The sequence below is a fragment of the Artemia franciscana genome, chromosome 15 (assembly GCF_032884065.1).
Source record: "Artemia franciscana chromosome 15, ASM3288406v1, whole genome shotgun sequence".
Taxonomy (NCBI): Eukaryota; Metazoa; Arthropoda; class Branchiopoda; order Anostraca; family Artemiidae; genus Artemia; species Artemia franciscana.
In genome coordinates, this window is record NC_088877.1 from 32,488,115 (window position 1) to 32,511,533 (window position 23,419).

Genomic DNA, 23,419 nt, shown 5'->3' on the forward strand with positions numbered 1-23,419 from the left:
TTCAAACGCACTAAAACTTTCAAAATGTTATGTATATTGATTAGACTCTCAATGAAGCATAAAATAAGGTTTATAGTAAAGAGTGAGGAGATTAGGGAGAATCCCCTCCAACGGTTTCATTTGTGTGCGTTCTAAGATTCAAATCTAGTCTTTTCAATTTTATTGTTATCCAATGAATACTCTTGCAACAGCCCCCAAAACAGGCCTTCTGACTATCAAGGCAAGTTGTAAAACCATCTAAAGAAAAAAGATTTCCTTCGGGAAATCTCAAAATGGTGCTGTTTTGAGCATGGCACAGGATCGACTCACAAGCATAGCGTTTGAGTAGCATCCTGAGGAGAGAGCAGAAGAGTTCATATTAGCGTGGATACTGAATATACCAGTTTTGCGAAATTTCGACAGATATAAAGTTGGAGCAAATTTTACCAAGTCAAGTGAAAATGAGCCATACAGTACCATAAGGGCAAAGATACACTAAGGAAAACTGACCTGTTTCTCTGGATGCTTAAATTATGCATGCTTATCTTAGCTTTAACAAGATTTTGTTTGCAGAAACTAAATTTCAGTTGGGAGGGGGCAAACTGAGGATTGCAAGGGGCATTTGCCCCCTCCCTCCTGCCCCATAGCAAATTAACCTCTCAACTGTTTCAAGTATTTGGGGGGGGGGGTCAAATAAGTGCCACCAAGACTGCGTACAGCAACCCTCATTGACCCAAAAGATATTTACTTAAAGCAAACTCCAGCCATAGGCTCAGCGGGAGTAATCAGAATCACGTTATTACTAACTGACTAATCCACCAAGTCAGAATGATGGTGTTCACCTGATAGGCAAAGCCAGAGGAGAGTCAACGCAAGAGATGGGAGAAGAGAAGGAAGATCTTGGTGTCCTGCTCTGGAGCAACATCTGATTATCACTCCTGTGTTGGGTCGTTGACATAGCAAATCAGTTGATAATTACTGCTTGTTCTTCTAGAGAGCCACACGAAGAATCTAATTTCGGTTGATAAAATAGCATAAGCTTTGCTAGAGAACAAGGAAATCAACAATCGAGTTTCCCATCATTTTCCTGAACTCGATTGTTTGAATACATACTTAAGTTCATAATTTATGGGACTTCAAGTATGCCACGAAGAGTTTCAAATAGCTAAGAATATATCACGCATCTGCCTAGCCTTTTTGCCAACTCATTAAAACAAAAAGGGAAGGTAAACTCTGTCAAACTGTTTTATACAAGTTTGTTTTATTTGCATTGAGAATTACAAATTATGTCACGATATTAGCTCAAGTTTTCTTTGTAGTCCATAGTATAGTCTCGGTTTAGTGTAGTAAATTAACCCTAATAAGAAAACTTTTCGTTAAAGACCACATGACGTAAAGTTGATAAAAAATATAGAAAGAAAAAGAAAAGTACCTGCAAAGAAGTGTAAAGTGGCTCTATCTATATGACAGGCAGCGATACCAGTGGTAGCAGTGAAAAATGTGGCATCTGGTGGTAGCAATCCTACAATTATTCTGACTAGAGTATCTACGAGAAGATCAGACACAACAACGAAGAGAATTGAGAAGAAAAAAATACCGATGAAAAAATGTAAAAATTAAATAGTTCCAAATAATGAAACTCAAAAAGAGTGGAAACCCTCGGTTAGTCTATAAGCGTCATTTAAAACTAAACCTTTTGAGAATTGACTTAAACTGACGCAACGAAAAAGTTATTGTTTGTTCCATTTACTTTACTAAATTCTCCAGGAGATTTAGAAGGTAAAATCTTGGGATATGTGAAATTCAATACAGTAGTTTTGAAGTGGGGTTGAGAATGTGGTTAAAAGTAAGGTTTTAATATTTTACCGTGTAAATAGAAAGCATTTTAGAAACGTATTATATTATACACAGTGCAGTGGCTTAGCTCTCTCAAATAAATATAGTCCGCAGTTTACTGAAAAAATGACTATGGATTCTTGGTTTAATATGCATATACTGATATCTATTTCTTTAAGTTTTAATAGTTTTTTATTTATTAAAGTAAAAATGAAAACATTTGAAAGTCAACATTCGTCAAAATACAATTATAACACATATACAGCACGTTTATAATAAGTAAATATATGTTCTATATAACCTGTCACATAATTCCAGATGAAAAGCAAATAAATAATTCTATACTAAAAGCATATAGAAAGAGAGCCAAATACAGGTAAATAAAACAGAAATCTAAAATAAACGATATAGGGAATGAAAAAAGCCTCAGAGAGTGAGCCAAACCAGTAGTCTGTACAAATTTACCTAATAAGCTTGTTGTTAGTCTTCTTGTCTAAGATAGTGAGGTGTGATAACCCCAAAAAGCACACATTGTGAACCCCTTAAATGACTTCTCTCTGCAATTCCTTAATATTTCTCTCTCCATGTCATAATTTCTGCAGGCCCTTAGTTACCTGCTTATAAGCACTTCCTTGGCCGCTAGCTTACACTAGCACTCTCTATTAACTGAAAATATAGAAATCCAACTCTATGACGTGTCAGAAGAAAACATTAAATCGGAACATTCTAGTTACACATTTTCCAGCATGTGTTAAGTAGTCAAGGAATAGGCTTTTTATAAAAAAAATTTAGAAGTTAAATTAGTGGTTACATACATTTACTGGTTTGCTTCCTAAAGCAAATGAGGACTTCTAAAATGAAGATAAGTTTAGCATTAGTGAGTTGTATTCTTCTTGTCTGTGTGGTCAATGCTGAAGATGCTGTTGTTGAAGAAGTCACTGATTCCTCATCTGAAAAGGTATTCTTGAGGCTAGTATGATAATATTTTGCTAAAATTCTAATTTACTACTTTTTGCTATCTTAGAAAGGGGTTAGGTTAGGAAAATAAAACTTTGAAGAATGGGTCTACAGACCAAAGTTTGTCCCAGGAAGGGCCTATTTTTGAAGCATCTACCTCCAATCCTCCCTCTAGAGAGTAGTAACTTTTGATGACCTTTAAAAATCTTTGGGTAAAATTCTAGTTAATTGACTTTTTACTATCTCAGAAAGGGTTTAGGTTAGGAAAATGAAGCTTTCAGGGATGAATCTACAGACTAAAGTAGGCTATTTCCTGGGAAGGTATTTTGAAGCAACTACCTCCACTCCTCCCTCTAGAGGGCCCTGACCTTTGATGACATTTAAAAATATGTGTGTTATAAAAGTGAAACCTTGCAATTTAAATTTTCTGCTTAATTGAAGTATAACAAATTTGTTTTCAGCTTCATAACTTTGCTCAATTCCATTTTATAAGGTTTTAAAGATACACAAATAGGCCTACATTTCCTAAATTTTGAAAAAAACATTAATCTGGCACAAAATTCTGCTCAAATAACAGGAATTGCATTTTCAGAACTAAAGGCAGAGAAAAAGCAAATAAGTAACTGAAAATTAAGGTAAAATGTTGTTTTGTCAAAATTTCAATAGGTATAGGACCTGTCACGTAGGCAAATTTCAGGGCCCTCTAGAGAAGGATTAGAGATGGGTACTTTAAAAGATAAAATTCTAGTTAATTGACTTCTTCCTATCTCAGAAAGGGTTTAGGTTAGGAAAATATAACTTTCAGGGATGGGTCTATAGGCTAAAGTATGTCCTGGGAAGGTATTATAAAGTACCCATCTCCACTCTTCCTTCTAGAGGGCCCTAAAATTTGCCTACATGACAGGTCTATACCAATTGAAATTTTGACAAAACAACATTTTACCTTAATTTTCAGTTACTAGTTGCTTTTCCTCTGCCTTTAGTTCTGAAAATATGATTCCTGTTATTTGAGTAGAATTTTGAGCCAAATCAATGTTTTTTTTTCAAAATTTAGTAAATGTGTTTGCATATCTTTCAAACCTTATAAAATAGAATTGAGCAAAGTTATGAAGCTGAAAACAATTTTGTTGTACTTCAATTAAGCAGCAGATCTATTTTGGAAGTTTTCACTTTTATAACACACAAATTTTAAAGGTCATCAAAGGTCAGGGCCCTCTAGAGGGAGAAGGAGTGAAGGTAGTTGCTTCAAAATACTTTCCCGGGACACACTTTAGTCTCTAGATTCATCCCTGAAAGTTTCATTTTCCTAACCTAAACCCTTTCTGAAATAGCAAGAAGTCAATTAACTAGAATTTTACCCTTTAAAATACTTTCCTGGGACATACTTTAGCCTGTAGACCCATCCCTGAAAGTTTCATTTTCCTAACCTAAACCCTTTCCAAGATAGCAAAAAGTCAATTAACTAGAATTTTACCCATTTTCCTAATTTAAACCCTTTCTGAGATAGAAAGAAGTCAATGAACTAGAATTTTACCAAATGTTGTTTTATTGAAATTCTAAATGATATAGCCTAGACTTTTTAAGTAGCCTATGCAAATTTCTATGAATTAAAATCCAAAGAGGGTTAAGATGGAGGTTTGGCAATTACCTTAAATTGTAGCTTGAAGCAATCTAAGGATTTTTCCTTGTAGAAACTCCAGAGTTGATAGTACATGACACATAGTTGAATACATACACTTAATTGGTGGTTTGATGTTGCTGATTGAAGTGCTTCCCAGTTATACTTCCATTCTTTTGTTGACCAAAATAGATAAAAAAATTCTCTTCTAGAGATGGGTACTTTAAAAGATAAAATTCTAGTTAATTGACTTCTTCCTATCTCAGAAAGGGTTTAGGTTAGGAAAATATAACTTTCAGGGATGGGTCTATAGGCTAAAGTATGTCCTGGGAAGGTATTATAAAGTACCCATCTCCACTCCTCCTTCTAGAGGGCCCTAAAATTTGCCTACATGACAGGTCTATACCAATTGAAATTTTGACAAAACAACATTTTACCTTAATTTTCAGTTACTAGTTGCTTTTCCTCTGCCTTTAGTTCTGAAAATACAATTCCTGTTATTTGAGCAGAATTTTGAGCCAAATCAATGTTTTTTTTTCAAAATTTAGTAAATGTGTTTGCATATCTTTCAAACCTTATAAAATAGAATTGAGCAAAGTTATGAAGCTGAAAACAATTTTGTTGTACTTCAATTAAGCAGCAGATCTATTTTGGAAGTTTTCACTTTTATAACACACAAATTTTAAAGGTCATCAAAGGTCAGGGCCCTCTAGAGGGAGAAGGAGTGAAGGTAGTTGCTTCAAAATACTTTCCCGGGACACACTTTAGTCTCTAGATTCATCCCTGAAAGTTTCATTTTCCTAACCTAAACCCTTTCTGAAATAGCAAGAAGTCAATTAACTAGAATTTTACCCTTTAAAATACTTTCCTGGGACATACTTTAGCCTGTAGACCCATCCCTGAAAGTTTCATTTTCCTAACCTAAACCCTTTCCAAGATAGCAAAAAGTCAATTAACTAGAATTTTACCCATTTTCCTAATTTAAACCCTTTCTGAGATAGAAAGAAGTCAATGAACTAGAATTTTACCAAATGTTGTTTTAGTGAAATTCTAAATGATATAGCCTAGACTTTTTAAGTAGCCTATGTAAATTTCTATGAATTAAAATCCAAAGAGGGTTAAGATGGAGGTTTGGCAATTACCTTAAATTGTAGCTTGAAGCAATCTAAGGATTTTTCCTTGTAGAAACTCCAGAGTTGATAGTACATGACACATAGTTGAATACATACACTTAATTGGTGGTTTGATGTTGCTGATTGAAGTGCTTCCCAGTTATACTTCCATTCTTTTGTTGACCAAAATAGATAAAAAAATTCTCCTCTAGAGAAGGATTAGAGATGGGTACTTTAAAAGATAAAATTCTAGTTAATTGACTTCTTCCTATCTCAGAAAGGGTTTAGGTTAGGAAAATATAACTTTCAGGGATGGGTCTATAGGCTAAAGTATGTCATGGGAAGGTATTATAAAGTACCCATCTCCACTCCTTCTTCTAGAGGGCCCTAAAATTTGCCTACATGACAGGTCTATACCTATTGAAATTTTGACAAAACAACATTTTACCTTAATTTTCAGTTACTAGTTGCTTTTCCTCTGCCTTTAGTTCTGAAAATACAATTCCTGTTATTTGAGCAGAATTTTGAGCCAAATCAATGTTTTTTTTCAAAATTTAGTAAATGTATTTGCATATCTTTCAAACCTTATAAAATAGAATTGAGCAAAGTTATGAAGCTGAAAACAATTTTGTTGTACTTCAATTAAGCAGCAGATCTATTTTGGAAGGTTTCACTTTTATAACACACAAATTTTAAAGGTCATCAAAGGTCAGGGCCCTCTAGAGGGAGAAGGAGTGGAGGTAGTTGCTTCAAAATGCTTTCCCGGGATACACTTTAGTCTCTAGATTCATCCCTGAAACTAGTGGTTTGATGTTGCTGATTGAAGTGCTTCCCAGTTATACTTCCATTCTTTTGTTGACCATTTGTTGTCAAGATGGTTCTTGAAGCTGTCTATGGTTTGGGCAGCAATGGTATCTGGCAGTAATTTGTTCCAGAGGTTTGCAACATGGCTGGTAAGAAAATGGGTGCATTGCTGCTTTGAGGAGAAATGCCTGGATAACTGCAAGTTATGTCCCCTTGTACAAGAGTCCTAAGACACTAGAGGAAGAAGATCAGGAAGTGCCTTTGAATTAATAAGTTTATGAACCAGAGTGGCATCACCCATCTTCTTCTATAAGCCAGAGTTGGGAGTTTCAGCTTGCATAGCCTTGTAGGGTAAGGGAGTTCATGCAGTCAACTCACCATCTTGATGGCTCTTCTCTGGACATCTTGAAGAATTTTAACATCTTTTTTTGAAAAAGGGGGATGCAAGGACCATGCCTGTCTCAAGCCTTGGCTGAATAAAGTCCTTTATACAAATGGTTCAGAATTTTAGGAGAACAGGAGGAAATTGTTCTTTTTATGAGCCCTAATGATGAGCTAGCTGAATCTGCAGCCTTCTTTGCATGAGTGCTAAATTTAAGATGATTGTCAACAATTACTCCTAGGTCACTATTTGCAATATAGTTTGTTTTTGGTGAAGCACCAATGATGTAGTAGGCTTTAGACTTTTACAGGTAGGGAAGGGGGGAGTGTCCAAACTCTTGTTTGTAATGAAGCTATATTTGTCTTGAACAGTCTCAGATAGTTTATTTTCAATGTTGTAATAAGCATGAAATAAAATATTTATCATATAATTTGTTTTCAGTTTGCCTATGATGCACTAGGTTTTTGACATTTGGAGTGAGAGAATGAGACAAACCCAAACTGTCGTTTGTGTAGATTTTTGTTTGTTCCAAGCAATTTTTCAACTTTTCCAGGTAACCCATAGAAAAATTCTGAATCCCATATCCTGCCCAAGGAGTTATTGTTTATGTGTACCTTCCAGCATAGTGTATGCAGTTGTGCTTATAGTATATTAATTGAAACTATAGTACATTTATTGTTCAATTTTTTAGGTATTTTCTCCTGTGGAAGAAGTGAAGTATGTTTCACCAGAGCCTGATGGTGATGTCTATTTAGCTGAATATTTTGACAATCCTGAAGCTATTGGTACAAAGTGGGTGAAATCACAAGCAAAAAAAGAAGGCACGGATGAATCTTTGGCTAAATATGATGGTGTGTCCCTGTATTTTGTTCCTTGCCCTTTCCTCTTTGTTTTATTCTTCCTCTTCTTAGAGCTGTAGACACCTTAAAAATAATTTTGCAAGTCTCAGCATCAGCTGACCATCTTAAAAACTAAGGTTCCATTGGTGGATTTTTTCAGGTGCCTAGCTATATAAAAAAGGTTGAAAATTTGTGGTTTGACTGCAAAATCTCACTGAAAAGACAGTTCAGTTTTACTGCCATTTTGACCTCAAATTTGTCAATCAAATTGGGTGGCCCTATAAGTAACTCCAGATGGAGCCAAATTACTCAAATGATGGAGTAGCTCTGCTTGAACATTTTAAGGGCCTGTCCTTTCCTGAAATTTAAATAGAAAATTTTGCTTTGTTTAATGTAAAAAAACAAAATTCACACTTTCTGATAATGGAAATTTCATTTAAGCTTAATATCTTTCTCTCTGTTGCAAAAAAGGGATAGTTAAATAGTTTTTCTAAGATTTTCAGGAGAATTGATGTCAACTTTCTATTGTTTTTTTTTTTTTTTTTTTTTACCCAAGCTCTACAAGCTAAAGATGGGATAGAGTTATCTCTTAAGGTATTGTATGGCCTGAAGCATACTATGTATAGTAATTTGCTTTTCTTGACAAGAAATTCAACATACTTAAGACTCAAGAAAAAGTCATCATGTTTTCTTTGAATGAAAAAGGCTGAAAATTATAGATGGATAGTAGGGCTTTTAGAACAATGTTGCTTTAATGCTGTTTTAACAGGATGGTAAATAATGCACCTTTAGTTCTTTCCAATGCATTATTGTGCCAGTTGTTTAATCTTCTAAGTATATACCCATACCTTATAACTAATTTGGATCTGGGTACCCTAATGTTTGAATAATTTTGAAGAAAAAATCCTAGGTTTAATATTCAGATAATTACACATTACTTCGAAAATGAATACTTCTTCATAGAAACTCTATGTTAATACACATTAGTCACATCTTAAGATGTATAATAAGATTTGGTTCTGGAGATTCATACTGATTTTTCATAAAGCCACCAAGTGGCTTTTGAACATTCTAGTTTTCTCATTGAAGTTTCTTTTGATGATTGTTAAGAACACCTTACTTAGTGTAAGTTAATTCCTTTTATCTTCTGTTTTGCTTTTTCTTAGTAAATAAAGTAATATTAGTAATATTGCTAAAAAAAATTAATGGTAGGTGCAAGGGGAAGGAATGGTTCACATTTTCAAGGCCAATAAAAATGTTTCATTTCTCCAAAATTTGGGGGAGAATGGGCAAAGTTTCTGTTTTCAATTTCTTGATGAGAATACTGAATCCCGCTATTTTTTCTATGAAAATAGATAAAAAAGGAAAGGAATTTTCAAAAATCTATGGGGAGATGTTGGAAGCTGAAAGTTCAGCCTCCCCAAGTTGGTGCCCATGATTGAATACATTTGTTGATGCATGATAGGCAAGTGCTGTTCCTTTGTGGTACTCAAGACAATTATTGTCTGATAGGCAAGAGGTTGAAGATGATCAGAAAAATTAGTTTATGTCCTAAAGAACTTTTGTTTATAAATTAATAGTTTTTGATCAAACTTGCCTAAAGATAATTCTTTCTATGGATATCTGCATGTCGTTTGCCATCAGTATATATATTTTATAAAATCAATATGTTACGCATTAAAATGTTATCAAAAACTATGTAACGCAATATGTGCACAAATCTGTGCTTAAATGAATCAGGGTCAAAACTGAGAGAGGGTCTATCACTCTGTTTGCAGTTTGACCATTTTCAGGGAAGGGGTACAGGAAAAAATGAAAAACGCATTCAAACTTAGTTTGTATGCATTTTCGCGAGTTGGACAGATTTTTTTTTTTTTTGGGGGGGGGGGTCAAACCCTCATCCCATCCCCTGGACATAACCTCGAGTGTGACCCGTAAGAACCTCAGTAATAACTAAACTCATTTAATCCTTTTAGCAGTTGTTGTGTTTAAAGACTTCATAGCTGTAAGTCAATATGCTTCAGTGTGTGAAGGTGACAGGTAACACTGAAATTATTTAAATTTTACCCAGTTTGAACCCTTGCTTATTAGAACAAAGTGACAACTTTATTATCTGCATCTATTGTTGTTAGTTGTGGGATTTTAATTTTTATACATACTGCTGATGTCACCATTGTCAAATATTTTTATTTACCCCTTCGAAAAAAGGACAAATTAATGCGCTTCCTTGCTAGCTGTGTTATTTACTGCTTATTTCTGGACTTGTTTGTGGTTTCTGACTTTTTTCAAATAGTCATAAACATATTATGTTACTTATCAGTCTAACAGGATCCAGAAAAAAAAGTATCAAAACTGTATACATATAAAAAATGTTGTACGATCTCTTTTTTTTTTCTTTTTTTTCTCCTATTTTAGAAAAAATTCTGCAGTGTCAGTTCGTTTTTTATGTACGCAGAAGAAAAATTAAATCTATTAAGAGTGACCCTGAAATCTCACTATTTTTTGTTCACTTCATTAGATTAAGGACTAGGCTGTAAAAATGTTTTTGTAGCAGGAACAAACAATAAATAAGAAGAATTAGAATGTTTTGATCTTTCTTAGGAGATTGTCATTCTTTTATTTACAAACACTTTATAATCAAATTTCCTTTTGGGACGTCCTTGTATTAAGTTCTTATAATATTTGTAATTGTTTGTCACAAATCCAATATAAAAACAAATTTATGATCAAATAGTCTTTCAACAGCTGTTTTAGTCAGCCTTTATCTGTTTCTGCAGCTGAATTGAATATTCATGGTAAATTTATCTGTTTAATTTGATAAACGTTGCAAGGAATAATGAGGAGGTGGAGAGGTCAATTGTAAACTTAATTTTGTGATTCATGAAGCTTCTTTGAGGACCAAAGACAGTGAAAATAAAATCTTTGAATTGGTTTTGTGTAGACTTGCACAATCGTATGTTTCCTAAAAAAAAAAAAAAATTACGGAACTGATTTTTTTTTTTTTTGCCCAGTGCTGAAAAACCTAACAGTCAAATAAAACCTGTTTTTAAGAACTAATCTAATCAAAAAATGCAAGTAATTTTAAAATAATAAAAAAAGGAAAATGTTTGTAATTTTTTTGTCCAATGCTCAACAATCAAATATTCCAATAAAATGCATTTTTAAGAATTATTCTAATCAAAAAATGCATGTAATTTCTTCATGGCGATTGAGTAATGGAGTGATCCTACATACTGAATTGAACTGTAGGAGTGACAAGACAATGCAGTTCCCACGGTACATGGTGAAAAGATTCTCCTTTGGAAACTGAGGATTTAAGTTCAAACTACTATGCACGAACGATATTCGTTGCCTTTCTGTTGCAGTGTAAATTTTCTCAAACTTTAAAATATATTTGTCATAAAATGAATGTAAGTATTCAAAATGCTTTTTAATTTCTGATGAATCTCAAAACCGTATACAACCTGAGCTAATAACATTTGGAAGCTATCAAGTTGAGTCTATGCTCACTGTATAGGTATTTAATATGCTATTTTTCTGCAGTCCTGCTAATTTAATGTTTCGACGTAAAACAAATATATTTCGATATCTTTTGATAGTTGAAATTTAGCTTTATTAATATGGAAAATTAAATTTTGGTTTTCTTTACATCCGTTTAAATAAAAGAACAACTGTAGAAAATAGGCATAAAAACAAAAATACGAAAACTTGTGTTCATACTTCCTTATTTGTTAGGTAGGTTTAGAATAATATTTAATAGAAATGACAAATACTATTGAAATACTTAGCCAGAATTTCAAGGCTAAGTGAAACTACAGATGAAAATTTTTAAATAAAACGACATTGGCATCCTGAATTTGTGGGTTTGTCACAAAATCGGATATTTCCCGGGAACCTTTTAAAATGTAAAGAATATGGCATTGGACTTCACAGTCCCTACTGGCGGTGCTGATCGCTGATTCATGGCTCTTCAGCCAGGAAGTCCAATGACGGGGAGGGGGAGGCACCCGTCACGTGGGGAATATAAATTAACCTTAAATATTTGACAATAAGAGACCACTGGAGTATGGTTGGTTAGAGTCCATGAAATTCGGCTCAAAACGTGTTGTTTGTTTCAAATCTCCTCGTCGACTTTTTACATTTTCAGGGTCTGGTCCCTTGAAAAATCGTACAAAAAAGGATTGTTGACCTAAAATAATACTTATTTCTTGTGCTTTTAAATTTTTATCTGCTTCATAAATTAATGTATTTTAAGGTCAACATATCTGTGATTGCTGGAAGTACTTTCGAGGAAAACTCACCCAATTCACAAGTCACGCCCAATTTTGTACAGTTTTTTTTTTTGGTAAACGGACTCGGGACTGAATATTAGCTGAAATGTAATACAAGCTAAACTTGTTTTTAACTTAGTTTTGGTCTTTATGTTAAGTCTATTTTTCTTACTGATTTTTACTTACTGTTCATGGAATTGGATAGTATTGACCATTGTCAATTCCCTCTCAACTTGTGTGTAAATTAACTATCATAAATATAACAGAAAATTGCATATTTTGGGGGGAAATGCCTAGCTTTACTTGTCCATGGTTTTTATACTTTGATGTGCTTTGCAAATTTTACACAGTAATAAACGTTAGAGAGGGGGTATTCCTAAGCTCTGGCCCCCTCCCGGAACTGACTTATTGGGATTTAGCCTCAATCTTTCCTAGATTAGATTTTTTGATGGATCCATGAGTAATTTAATTTATATTTTTCTGTGCCTTTTGTCTTACTTATTATGAATTTTTTTTTATCAGGTCAATGGGCAATTGAGCCAGCCAGCAAGGAACCAATCCCGGGTGATCTTGGATTAGTGATGAAATCAAAAGCCAAACATGCTGCTATATCTTGTCCCTTGGAAAAGCCATTTCACTTCACAGACAAGCCATTGATTGTACAGTATGATGTTACGCTTCAAAATGGCCAGGAGTGTGGTGGGGCTTATCTCAAACTTCTTCAATATGACAAAGAGATGAGACTTTCCCAATTTACAGATAAAACTCCATACACTATCTTGTTTGGACCTGACAAGTGCGGAAATGATAATAAAGTAGGTTGTAACACTTTACTCAGTTTTATTTTATCATGATCAGGGTCGGTTCTACACATCAAAATTGACCTCCCCTCCTGCCCCCCTCCCACGAAAATATTTAATGAACTTCCAAATGTATGTATATATATATATATATATATATATATATATATATATATATATATATATATATATATATATATATATATATATATATATATATATATATATATATATATATATATATATATATATATATATATATATATATATATATATATATATATATATATATATATATATATATATATATATATATATATATATATATATATATATATGTATATATATATATATATATATATATATATATATATATATATATATATATATATATATATATATATATATATATATATCAAGAACTAGCAGGAAAGAAACTAGTGATTTTGCAGACACTACTAATTGGCACAGAATGTGGCAGGGGTTTGTCAAAAGATTTTTCCAAACTTACCTCCCAGTTTGCTCTAAACTTCAAATCGGTTACTCGAACTTTATTAGATTTATGATATTTTCTCCAGAGTGCTTACTTGACTTTTAACTATGGGTCTTCATAATATATATATATATATATATATATATATATATATATATATATATATATATATATATATATATATATATATAAATATGTATATATATATATATATATATATATATATATATATATATATATATATATTATATATATATATATATATATATATATATATATATATATATATATATATATATATATATATATATATATATATATATATATATATATATATATATATATATATCAAGAACTAGCAGGAAAGAAACTAGTGATTTTGCAGAAACTACTAATTGGCACAGAATGTGGCAGGGGTTTGTCAAAAAAGATTTTCCAAACTTACCTCCCAGTTTGCTCTCAACTTCAAATCGGTTACTCGAACTTTATTAGATTTATGATATTTTCTCCAGAGTGCTTTCTTGACTTTTAACTATGGGTCTTCATATATATATATATATATATATATATATATATATATATATATATATATATATATATATATATATATATATATATATATATATATATATATATATATATATATATATATATATATATATATATATATATATATATATATATATATATATATATATATATACATATATATATATATCAAGAACTAGCAGGATAGAAACTAGTGATTTTGCAGACACTACTAATTGGCACAGAATGTGGCAGGGTTTGTCAAAAAAGATTTTCCAAACTTACCTCCCAGTTTGCTCTCAACTTCAAATCGGTTACTCGAACTTTATTAGATTTATGATATTTTTTCCAGAGTGCTTACTTGACTTTTAACTATGGGTCTTCATAACAAATGTATGTAACAAATGTAGAAAATATATTCCGGCATTTGTCTTTATATACTGCACGTATTTAAAAAAAATAAAAGTAAAAATTTTCCAATGAAATTATTGATTAATAAAACTTTTTTTTAATCGAAGGGAGGGAGCACATGCCCTCCTACCACTTCCACTCAGCTGAATTATAAAATCAAATGAGGATTTTTTAAACTCGTTTGAAAACATTAAATTTGTATTTTATCAGTGTAGATTTTCTTCAAAGTGCTTACGCGACTTTTAACTATGGATCTTCATAACAAAATATAACAGGTTTTGACACCCCACTTCCAAAAAAAGAACAATGACAATTTTTTTTTTTTTTCTGTTGAATGTTATTTTTAAGAAGCCATTTGAAAAAAAAAATCATGCTATATGTCATGTGTCTCACCTGAATGTAAATGAAAAAGAAATCTATTTTGCTTTTTTTTCCTTCTCTAGGCTATTCTTTACCGATAAGTGTATTTGAAGATGATCTGTATTCATACGTATTTATTGATTTTTAGTATTCCTTTTTATTGCAAGTTTGTTCCATTGATTTTGATCGTGTGAGGCTTCAAAGCGATTTATTTGGCTTCATGATTGGACGAAATTTATTATGTAATAGACCTAATATCCTTATTTTTCAAACTTAAGCCAATTACGATAATCATTGCTGGTTGTATGTTAGTATTAACATTGACCTCATTAAATGAAATTAAATATCTGTCACATGGGGGATAAGTTTGAGTTCGGCAAAGTTTTAGGAGTTTCCTGGATTACATTCTTATTTTTTCGAACTAAGCAAAATGTTATTCGAAATATTATACCTTTACTTCCCTGCCTTATAAATTAAAGAGATAGTGTTCAAGTGGTTATAGTTCAACCCCTTCACGTGTTTCATACCCTAAAAAAGACATTTGACCTACTTTATTAAAAGTTAAGCGCTTGCATGAAATACACCGTACTCAATAGTCAGGCAAAAGGGATTTGAGAAACCCATTTTGTTGTTTCCAGTAATAGTTTAAAAGTTTTTTCGTGTCTATTTCCACGTAGATGGAAGTATGGTCTTCCATTAAGGAGGTAGGGGCTCAAACGTCATTCGTTACTTCAATTTTCATAATGAATTTGCCGGCAATTAGGCTGCAAGGGCTTGTTTGACTAGACAATATCATCATTATGAAGCATAAAAATTGACTACTGTCAATATAATTTTCACCTTTATTTCTTATTACTGTTAATGAAATTTGCCTATGTTAGTCATTTATTAAAAAGTTTACCCCCCTCCCCCTCCCTAACATTCAAAATCCTGCGTGTATTCCTTTCTTCCTATTAAGTTCGAAGAACCTATTACCTTCATGCTAAGTTCTATTAGCTTCGACATAAAATGGCCGTGCTATTTCATTATTCGAAATTTTAGTCAAACACTAAACTTTTTTTTTGTCTTAACCATTATAACACTTATTACACCGTCGATGTCCGTTTCTCTGACACTTGCTCCTCGTGTTCCTAGAAGATAGGCTTAGAAACATTAAAAGGGGCTTTCAGAACTAGGGGGAAATTTTGCCTAAGAATGCTCTAAACCTTTATAGAGATAAAAGTTATTTACAAAAACTATTTTTCAGTCATCACTTTCAAGGCAGTAATGTCAATTCAGCTCGAGAGAGTCGATTTATGGTTACTTTAACCAGTATTAAAGTACCAGAGCTTTTACTCAAGAAAAATTTCGTAGAAACATTGCTTATAAATTCTGACTAGTTTAGTGTAGAAACTGTCAACGATAGCCGTTTTAGTCTGCTCTAATGCTTTCGTCAGCCAACTATTACAACTCACTAGGTTAAACGCTCTTCATCAATTGGGATCTCAAATTTTGCTATTTCTATCCCAATAAATATCAAAGTAGGCTTTAATATTATAACGCTGACCTAATTAAATATCGTAGTTGTTAATAATAACTTCTTGTTTTCTCACCATATCATCCTACATCCCCCTTAGTTAACAGCGACTTCTGTTTGGATGCAGCTGTGATGAACCGATTTTATTGGTGTTATCAGAATGATAAAAAGAAAACTATTCCAGCACTACTAACTTTCTAATTACGGATGTTTATATGGAAAATGCTATCTCGTTCCTGTATAAACAACAGAAAGCATTTTATGACCGATTTGTAAACAATGAGGAAAGACATTACACATCACTGCTGGAAATCCTGCTGCAACGCTGTCATAAATAGTTTGTGATGCTCTGGGTTGTTTTGGAAGGAGGGGGTAAATTTTACTTCAATAGCGGTTTAATATTGATTAAAAAGTATTAACATCGCTGTACAGCATTCCCCAGCAAAACTATAAACGTACAAAACAAGCTTAATCTGCATTTATTCAAATATTTTGCTTTTCAGCCATTTTTGATTCACCGTGAATGGTTTGGTTAGTTTAGCGTTCAGGAAATTCCCTATCTTAAAGATATTGCGTGTGAACACGCCTGTGGTGCACTCCTGGAAAAATAAGCTCGTTTGTGCTTGCCCGTAAAGCATAAGTAAAAAAAAAAATTATTTTACTTAAATTTCAAAAATTAACCTTATGATTTTGTTGGGTAATGTTAAGTGGGGTTGGTTATTTTTTTATATTCAGAGATAAAGCTGAGTTTTTATCTCCCATGCTTTTTTCTTGTGTATTACAATTTCAGTTGGAATCTCCTGGGCGGTTTAAACTTTGTTTGTCTATTTATTTTAGCTCCATTTCATCTTCCAACACAAGAATCCAAAGAATGACAATTTTGAAGAAAAACATGCCAAGAAGCCAAGCACCAAGTTAGATGAATATTTTTCTGATAAAAAGCCTCATTTGTATCGTCTTCAAGTTTACCCTGATAACACTTTTGATGTCAGTGTCGATTATAAGGTGAGTTCCCCGTCCCCGCGTTTTCACTTTTGGTCATGTCATCATTTCTAGTTCAAACTTTAAGATAAGATAAAGCCTCACTCTAAAAAAGTTTAGACTTGGCGAGTTTTTGCTCTCTGTATAAAAAAAAAAGAAAAAAAAAACACCTTAAGTGGGCTTCACTTTAACACGATGGGTAAATAGATAACAAAATTAAATATATTCGTGGTTTGGCGGAATTAATGCCTTTTTTATTTATCTATTTTGGTTTAGCAGCAGTAGATTACAGTAGTTTAAGTAATTTGTAAAGGTTGTCTCATCAAAATGACCTGATTTTTTATGATAGCAAAGCTTATCATTCCAAATGCTCTTATTCATCTTCACTACAGCAATGAATCTTTTGTTGTTGATAAGGGATGGCACATTTGATGTTTTAAATTCCAGGGCTTTTTCCCAACTGGGGATCAGCAGGGTAATTCTTGTTCAATCAACCTTTCATCCATATTGCCCTGCTGAGAATGGAATTGTTAAACACTACCCATACGTCTGTCAGCGACGTTATCAATAACAATTGGACTAACCTCAATAGGGTGTTATTTGTGCTGTACTCTGTTTTTAGTCTAATAATCTTGCAAATACAATTAACTCAGTGTGCTGCAGTATAAAATTAAAAACAAAAGTATATATGGAACTGAATGGAAAAAAGATGATCTGGCTAACGGAAACTAAAGGTAAAAATTAAAAATTATGTGTAATCAAAGGGGCTAAAATAAAAACAAGGGGCTAATACATTTGACATGATGTATGCTATTTAATAACTTCCTATATAATGTTTACTAACTTCCTTTTTTTTTTCTTCTTTTTTTGTATTTATACTCAAGCCTAAGTCATAAGCAGGCCTTTAATGTCGGTTATAAGTTATTCTGACTCCAGACATCTTCTGTATACAAATTTGATTCTTTCTCTAAAAAAAGCCCAATTAATGTTATAATTCTAGCTCTGTGAATAGACTAGATTGAAAAACTAATGTAGGCGATGTTCTAGGTATCTTCTTCATATGGCGCAAGTTACAGGAGTTGACTTGTCCCAAATCGCGCCTTTTACAGAGAACATAAAATACGCCTTAAAATCCATTTATATCGGAGCTGCTATTTTGATGGGAGTATGCTATGAAATCAGAGTACGGATATTTCCTTTCCGTACTGATCATTTAAAAAGCCATAACACAGAGGTGCTAATTCGCTAAAATCTAGGATGATGGATTGGGGAGCGGACAAAATATATTTTCAAAACCTAGCAAGTTTTCAAAATTTGTTTCCTTTTTTTTCAGTTTCTTTAATGGAAATACCAAAACAGGCATTTTTCAATGATATTAACGCCTAATAAACTTTTTTTTTTAATCGAAGGGGAGGAGCACATGCCCTCCTACCACTTCTCCTCAGCTGGATTTTAAAACCAAATAAGGATTTTAAAAACTCGTTTGAAAGTATTAAATTTGTATTTTATCAGTATAGTGGTAATCAGTGCTGCCACCCCTAGTGATTTATCAATATTTCTAGTGGTTTTTATCTTGCATAAACAAAAATCTCCTAAAGATAAACAATGCCTAAACGATAAATCAGAACGTAAATCACTAGACTATTGAAGAAAATCACTAAATCAACCAAAAAATCACTAAAGATCTTCTGATTTTTTCTATTGGGTGGCAACCTTGGTGATACCGAGATCTGTTTATATCAAAAAGAATAAAATGAAAGCTTATTAAGATAAGCTTATTAAGAAAAAAGGGGTTGTGGAAATTTTTTCTGGTTATAAAGCAATTAATGTTGTTCTCAGATTAACAGCCGCCAAAAGTAATATGTTTAGTTTCAAATGTCAATAGATCAAGAGACTCAGCCAGTTGTCATTGGTGGCCTTAAAGCCGATTTTTACCCTACTTTAGAACAAGTTTACAAAAACTGAGAGCTACTCTGTTAGCTGGTGCTACTTGAAGGATCTATCCAATTTCAAAGGCGTCATAATACCCCTTACCCTGCATACAGGAAAAGTATGCAATCCTTTACTGAGGATGGTTCAAGGAAGCCCCTTTTGCTAAAAGGAGGGGGATGGGATTCGTTACAAAATGTACTTTTATCCAACTTCTATTATATGAATATTCATTTGAATAATCTTCAAAATACAGGTGGCATGTTCTGTTTTCATTCATCATTCATATTCATTTTATTCATACAGTATTTATTGTGTAATAATCTTCAGATTACAGGTTGCGTGTTTTGTTTTTCCTTTTTATTAATGGTGGTTGCCATAAGAAGCTTTAAAGTCAGATATGTTTATTTTGCGATCGTTGCCTACAAATTTTCATATCTACTCTTTATATTGGAAATGAATTTTTAACCTTTTTGGCGTTACTAACAACCGCCCCGCCCCCCTCCTCCGATGAAAAAGGTTAAAATTAAATTGCTTACTTTACATTTCTGTATAACTAATCATTTAAACTAATTATTTGTTTTGTCTGAAGCCTAATTGGTTGACTTCTTCATCTAGTGTTTTTATTTGTTTTTAAATTCAAAGGAAATATTTCAATTACCAAATGATTCTTTGACTATAAATTGTTTGCGACCCCTCCCACTCCCCCGGATTTTTAGACGTGGGTACTTAATTTTTAATAAATTTTTAGTTGAATTAAAAACCTGTCATATAGGTTACCTCTCTGTTTTGAATGTCAGCTTGAAAAATTGATAAAACAAATACATCTTTCAATTCTCAGATTATCAACAAGGGATCGCTTTTGAAAGACATGGTACCTCCGGTAAATCCTCTGTCTGCTGACCCCGCTGCTGTTAAGCCAGAGGACTGGGATGAGGATGCACCTGAGCAAGTCATAGATGAAAATGCTGTTAAGCCCTCAGGATGGTTGGAAGACGAAGAAATCATGATCCCCGATCCAACTGCAGTTATGCCTGATGATTGGTAAGCTATTTTGACTTGACGAAATTCCAGTTACCTTGGTTAACTATTAGTGAGATTTTGGTCAATGTTTTGGACTCCTCAATGACTCGGAGAGACTCTGTAAGCTTAGCCAGACTCCACCCAGCTCCAAATGGGCACCTGGGAAAATCTTGTGAAGGTAAACAGGAAGGATATGCAAAAGCCCCAGAAATTTGGTCCCCAACTTCCCATTGTAATTCCTGGCTGAAGGGCCAAGAAAGGGAAATCAGAACAGCTAGTAGGGATTCTAAAGCTCAGTGCCATATCCTTTACCTTTTACTTTCTTAAGTGTTCCTTTTTTCAATTCGTTCAATTAGCTTCTATTACCTAATTTTGATAATAATCTGTCAATTTATTGTATTTTCAGATTTTCTGTGCACTAATTTCTTTAGGATTAGTTCTGGTGCCTCCAATAGCCTGTAATGACATAGGTAGGGGGGCCATGGGTTGAAAGTAAACTTCAAACTAGATGCGTAGGCGAAAATTGCCATAGTTATGCATCTTGATTTTTAAGTGTTACTAGCTTATTCATCCCGTCTAGCTGCTATAAATTCAATGAGGACTCAGCCCGGAAAAATTCCCCTACAGAAAACTGCCCCTCTGGCATGTTTTTCGACGCAGAAGCACCCCCCCCCCATGTGGAAAATTATCCCCTCCATATCAATAACGATCTTATTTTTAACGCATTAGAAATATTTTAATAATTCTCCCAGAGAAATTCTTATGCAGATAATTCTTCCAACGGAAAGTTTTCCCCCTGCGGAAAACTTCTCTGCGTATTTTTGAATACGATAGTTATTTTAAATAATTTATAGTATACTAACACGTGTGATGCATCATATAATTCACACTACAGAGTAATTAAAGCTGCAGTTCACTACATTTAGATTGATTTTTAAATTGTATCTCATTTGCTCATGAGCTGTAGATATAATATCCGGAACCAGTCGTTCCTGAAAACCAGAACCAGATTTATAGTTGGCTGCACTTAAATTATTCTTAATTTTTTAGTATTTCGTGTGAAATATCTTTATTTATTTTTTTCTAGGGACGAAGAAATGGACGGAATTTGGGAAGCACCGCTGATTGAGAATCCCGCTTGTGAGTCAGCTCCTGGGTGTGGAAAGTGGACACCACCTATGATTCCCAATCCTGAGTTCAAAGGGAAATGGAGAGCTCCTCTTATTGACAATCCAAATTATAGAGGAAAATGGCGACCAAAAGACTACTACTTTGACCCAAACCCATTTCATATGTTTTCAATAGTATGTTTCCTTTTGTCATTTTTTTTTCTCTTTTAAACTAAAAATTCAGGATATTCCTGTCGAAGTACATCCGATTAATCCTCTGCATAGCAATATGGGGCTTATGATTTAATTCCAGCTACCGTAAATTTGGGCGACGGTCTAACTACCTACCCCTGTAAAAACGACCTAGTTGCTGAAGTGTTGATTTGCCTTATGCGCCAGCAATGTCTCTTGAGGATCGTAAATCTTTTATTCTAATTAAGAGCTTTGGCTGCTTTTTAGATCGCCGTTATCATCTTTGGCAAGTATGCAGATCATTATTTGAAGGATTCCTGCTTCAAAAGGATCATTTTATATCAAATAAAGCACTGTATTGCCAAATATGAGTCAAAAAGTAGTTTTTTTTACTATTAACCTAATTTCCACCTCTAGGGGGCCTTTAATATGTGAGGTTGCTAAGTGTAACATCTTTAATAATTTGTTTAAAGTCTGTTTTTGATGCCTGGCAAGTTAAACGTTGTGCTTATTTTCGTTTTTTACTCAAGTGAAACTCTGAGTGACGACCGGCGATGTCAAACGTCCAGGGCGAAAAGCAATAGAACGTCGAACTTTGATTAGAAGGACGTTGGAAGTTCACTTTGGAATCCGCCTGGATAGATTTTAGACAATAAAATGGACAAACATGTGCTAGAAGTTACACTATGAAAATGACTACTTTCAATTAAAAGATGAAGGTCTAAAGGTACTTTTCAGCGTGAAAAGCAAAAAAAAAATGGATTTGCCCTTGACTTGTAGGGAGAGTTAAGGGTAACGGGTTGATTAGCCTATAGACTAATTTTAAATTACCCTGTTGTATAGAATGACTCAAAAATGAAAGTAGGACATTGCATAATTAGTCCAATAAAAGGTTCAATGCGCAAATGCATAAACTTTGCAATAAATTAAATTTGCCTTAAATATCCTCATCAGTTTTAGGACTGTAGTTTGGATGATAGTCTTTTTGCTAACTTTGAAAGTAGTTGAGCTTGCTAAATAAAATTTTAAGTTTCGATCTAGAGTGCAACATTGCCATCAATTGAGGGGTACACCCTCTCCTCCTTGAACTTTTAAAAAGCCTTTTGGGGAATATTTTTTATGAATAATTCCTTTTTTGGTATTCCCTTCCCCCCTCCCGTTGAATGCAATTAAACAAAAAAACTTTGCTACTTTAGCCGTCTATGCTTAATTCCTGCCAGCTTTTGCCATGTTCCTGGTAAAATGGTATTCTTCATTTAAAATGGTATAGTATAAGCTCAAGCTTACACATACAGAAAAAAAAATATTTACATTGTGATGTAATTGCATTGAATACTGGACGTTATTAAGATGCGAGTTTTTTGTTTTTTTTTTTTTTAAGCTTCTCTACGTGAAGCCGGAATATTTAGTCATTAGTGAAATTTTTTTATTTTTCCATTGTCAATTTTAATTGTAGATGCAAAATATCTTAAAAATTACTATGCACAAGTCTGAACAAGAATCTGAGTTTTATGAGTGAAAATTCAGGACTTGGGCATACACTGGGTATTTTCATTATCTTCCTCCTAATTCACTTCTGAACCATAAAATGCGATTGTCAATTAAACAAATTAAGAAATGAAACCAAAGAGATAAACAGGAGATAACTAAAAAAATTCAACATTTCATTTGTACATTTGACAATTTTCTTCAGTGGAAATTTTCTTATAATTGTATCGGACTAACGACGCTCCTGACGACTAAGGTCCTTGCGTCGGCCCTGCAGTGTGTTCCTACAGTCAGGTTGGAACTCTGGGTCCTCCATTACCAAGCTGAGATCAAGCCGATTGCGCCGCCACAGAACATATTCTTATAATAAAAAAATTAATCGCTAGCGACGATTTTTGATTGAATAAGGAAATGATTATTTTTTAGAGCAATCGAAGCATTGTTTTTCTTTCCTTTTGTTCACTGTCTTGAAAAATTAACCCTAGTTTTTCCTTTCTTTTGGTGTCTTCGTTTTCATGATAGAAACGCAGTGTGGTCTTTGTAGTTATTCATGAATGATTGGACTCTTTCTCAGACTAATTAAAAAAAAAGTCGAAACTCCAAAGAAACAAAAACCATTTCTTTGCAGATTATGCAACATATATTTGCTAAACTAGTTCGAATAAAGCTACTTTTCATGTTTTCACTGTTTTTAGAATTCTAAAAAACGTTTTACTGGAAGCACAAGACCGATAAAGAAAAAATTTAATTTGCTCTTAGGAGTATAAAATTTCATATGAAGTCTACAGAAA

At 33.1% G+C, this 23,419-nt stretch overlaps 2 protein-coding genes across 2 annotated transcripts in view; one reads left to right on the forward strand and one right to left on the reverse strand.

The window, feature by feature from the left end:
* Positions 1 to 23,419, reverse strand: part of LOC136036368 (chitooligosaccharidolytic beta-N-acetylglucosaminidase-like) — a 579,146-nt gene that overhangs the window by 529,470 nt on the left and 26,257 nt on the right. The gene's annotated exons all lie outside the window — the stretch shown is intronic.
* LOC136036367 (calnexin-like) lies at positions 2,544 to 22,784 on the forward strand. Its single transcript, XM_065718535.1, has 6 exons — positions 2,544 to 2,773; positions 7,380 to 7,539; positions 12,321 to 12,613; positions 16,744 to 16,911; positions 19,658 to 19,860; positions 20,927 to 22,784. The coding sequence occupies exons 1-6, from the start codon at positions 2,657 to 2,659 to the stop codon at positions 21,177 to 21,179; spliced, it is 1,194 nt and encodes a 397-aa protein (XP_065574607.1). The 5' UTR covers positions 2,544 to 2,656; the 3' UTR covers positions 21,180 to 22,784.